We start from the raw sequence: 3,297 nt of genomic DNA, 5'->3' as shown, positions 1-3,297 counted from the left end.
ATCCCACTCAAGCCAATAACATATACAATTAGATGGCCCGAATATATCCAGCATATTTCAGCTTGGGGCTTGAGTGTGGGGTATAACGTGTCGGCCAACCGCACTCTTGCCTATATTACTGCCAGATACCATCGCAAAATTACACCTTTCATAATTGGAAAACAACATTAAGAAGGTGTAAAACCTAAGTTAATTTGGAGTCAGGTGTGCAGTGATTTTTGAGGTCCCGGCGGCGGCTCCTTCCTCCCTTACTCCTCCTCCCTACAACACAGGACCTATCTTAAGAACCAACGATTCCGTGAGCACCCATGTTCCGTATAGATCCATATTCCGTATAAGGAAGGACATGGGTGCCATGAAGACCCACGATCTGAATGGGCTATTGTTCCGTAAGGACCCATGTTCCGTATGGATCCATGTTCCGTATGGATCCATGTTTCGTATGGATCCATGTTTCGTATGGATCCATGTTTCGTATGAACTCATGTTCCGAATGGACCGTTGTTCCGTATGAACCCATGTTCCGTAAGGACCCATGTTCCATAAGGACCCATGTTCCGTATGAACCCATGTTCCGTATGGACCCATTTTCCGTATGAACCCAAGTTCTGTATGGATCCATATCCGTATGGATCCATGTTCCGTATGAACCCATGTTCCCTATGAACCCATGTTCCGTATGGATCCATGTTCTGTATGGATCCATGTTCCGTATGAACCGATGTTCCTTAAGGACCCATGTTCCGTATGGACCCATGTTCCGTATGGACCCATGTTCCGTCAGGGAAGGAACCACGTCTCCAAAGGATCGACCTCTTGAGAGTAACCTTGTCATCTAAGAACCACGTCCTGTAAGACATGAAGCCTCGTAAGAACCCACCGTCTAGCAAGAACCCACCGTCTAGCAAGAACCCACCGTCTAGCAAGAACCCACCGTCTAGCAAGAACCCACCGTCTAGCAAGAACCCACCGTCTAGCAAGAACCCACCGTCTAGCAAGAACCCACCGTCTTGCAAGAACCCACCGTCTAGCAAGAACCCACCGTCTAGCAAGAACCCACCGTCTAGCAAGAACCCACCGTCTAGCAAGAGCCCACCGTCTAGCAAGAACCCACCGTCTTGCAAGAACCCACCGTCTAACAAGAACCCACCGTCTAGCAAGAACCCACCGTCTTGCAAGAACCCACCGTCTTGCAAGAACCCACCGTCTAGCAAGAACCCACCGTCTAGCAAGAACCCACCGTCTAGCAAGAACCCACCGTCTAGCAAGAACCCACCGTCTTGCAAGAACCCACCGTCTTGCAAGAACCCACCGTCTAGCAAGAACCCACCGTCTAGCAAGAACCCACCATCTAGCAAGAACCCACCGTCTTGCAAGAACCCACCGTCTTGCAAGAACCCACCGTCTAGCAAGAACCCACCGTCTAGCAAGAACCCACCGTCTAGCAAGAACCCACCGTCTTGCAAGAACCCACCGTCTTGCAAGAACCCACCGTCTAGCAAGAACCCACCGTCTAGCAAGAACCCACCGTCTAGCAAGAACCCACCGTCTTGCAAGAACCCACCGTCTAGCAAGAACCCACCGTCTAGCAAGAACCCACCGTCTAGCAAGAACCCACCGTCTTGCAAGAACCCACCGTCTAGCAAGAACCCACCGTCTAGCAAGAACCCACCGTCTAGCAAGAACCCACCGTCTTGCAAGAACCCACCGTCTAGCAAGAACCCACCGTCTAGCAAGAACCCACCGTCTAGCAAGAACCCACCGTCTAGCAAGAACCCACCGTCTAGCAAGAACCCACCATCTTGCAAGAACCCACCATCTTGCAAGAACCCACCGTCTAGCAAGAACCCACCGTCTTGCAAGAACCCACCGTCTAGCAAGAACCCACCGTCTAGCAAGAACCCACCGTCTAGCAAGAACCCACCGTCTAGCAAGAACCCACCGTCTAGCAAGAACCCACCGTCTAGCAAGAACCCACCGTCTAGCAAGAACCCACCGTCTAGCAAGAACCCACCGTCTAGCAAGAACCCACTGTCTAGCAAGAACCCACCGTCTTGCAAGAACCCACCGTCTAGCAAGAACCCACCGTCTTGCAAGAACCCACCGTCTAGCAAGAACCCACCGTCTTGCAAGAACCCACCTTCTAGCAAGAACCCACCATCTAGCAAGAACCCACCGTCTTGCAAGAACCCACCGTCTAGCAAGAACCCACCGTCTTGCAAGAACCCACCGTCTAGCAAGAACCCACCGTCTTGCAAGAACCCACCGTCTAGCAAGAACCCACCATCTTGCAAGAACCCACCGTCTTGCAAGAACCCACCGTCTTGCAAGAACCCACCGTCTAGCAAGAACCCACCGTCTAGCAAGAACCCACCGTCTAGCAAGAACCCACCGTCTTGCAAGAACCCACCATCTAGCAAGAACCCACCGTCTTGCAAGAACCCACCGTCTAGCAAGAACCCACCGTCTTGCAAGAACCCACCGTCTAGCAAGAACCCACCGTCTTGCAAGAACCCACCGTCTTGCAAGAACCCACCGTCTAGCAAGAACCCACCGTCTAGCAACAACCCACCGTCTTGCAAGAACCCACCATCTAGCAAGAACCCACCGTCTTGCAAGAACCCACCGTCTAGCAAGAACCCACCGTCTTGCAAGAACCCACCGTCTAGCAAGAACCCACCATCTAGCAAGAACCCACCGTCTTGCAAGAACCCACCGTCTAGCAAGAACCCACCGTCTAGCAAGAACCCACCGTCTAGCAAGAACCCACCGTCTAGCAAGAACCCACCGTCTTGCAAGAACCCACCGTCTTGCAAGAACCCACCGTCTAGCAAGAACCCACCGTCTAGCAAGAACCCACCGTCTTGCAAGAACCCACCGTCTAGCAAGAACCCACCGTCTAGCAAGAACCCACCGTCTTGCAAGAACCCACCGTCTAGCAAGAACCCACCGTCTAGCAAGAACCCACCGTCTAGCAAGAACCCACCGTCTAGCAAGAACCCACCGTCTTGCAAGAGCCCACCGTCTAGCAAGAACCCACCGTCTAGCAAGAACCCACCGTCTTGCAAGAACCCACCGTCTAGCAAGAACCCACCGTCTAGCAAGAACCCACCGTCTAGCAAGAACCCACCGTCTTGCAAGAACCCACCGTCTAGCAAGAACCCACCGTCTAGCAAGAACCCACCGTCTAGCAAGAACCCACCGTCTAGCAAGAACCCACCGTCTAGCAAGAACCCACCGTCTAGCAAGAACCCGTGTCTCGGGCGACAGGTGTTTCAGAGGATAATTAGATTATGA

The 3,297-nt window shown here is 52.7% G+C and overlaps 1 protein-coding gene across 1 annotated transcript; it reads left to right on the top strand.

Moving 5' to 3' along the window:
- The first annotated feature begins 858 nt into the window (after positions 1 to 858).
- LOC138373220 (uncharacterized) lies at positions 859 to 3,297 on the top strand. Its single transcript, XM_069339257.1, has one exon. It carries the CDS (start codon positions 859 to 861, stop codon positions 3,295 to 3,297), a length of 2,439 nt encoding a protein of 812 aa, XP_069195358.1.

This window comes from Procambarus clarkii, chromosome 41 (assembly GCF_040958095.1).
Source record: "Procambarus clarkii isolate CNS0578487 chromosome 41, FALCON_Pclarkii_2.0, whole genome shotgun sequence".
In the NCBI taxonomy this organism is placed as follows: domain Eukaryota; kingdom Metazoa; phylum Arthropoda; class Malacostraca; order Decapoda; family Cambaridae; genus Procambarus; species Procambarus clarkii.
This window is presented reverse-complemented; position numbering and strand designations above follow the sequence as displayed.

Excerpts from the sequence above, each read along its gene's own strand:
- LOC138373220 (XM_069339257.1), top strand. The coding sequence starts at position 859 with ATGAAGCCTCGTAAGAACCCACCGTCTAGCAAGAACCCACCGTCTAGC.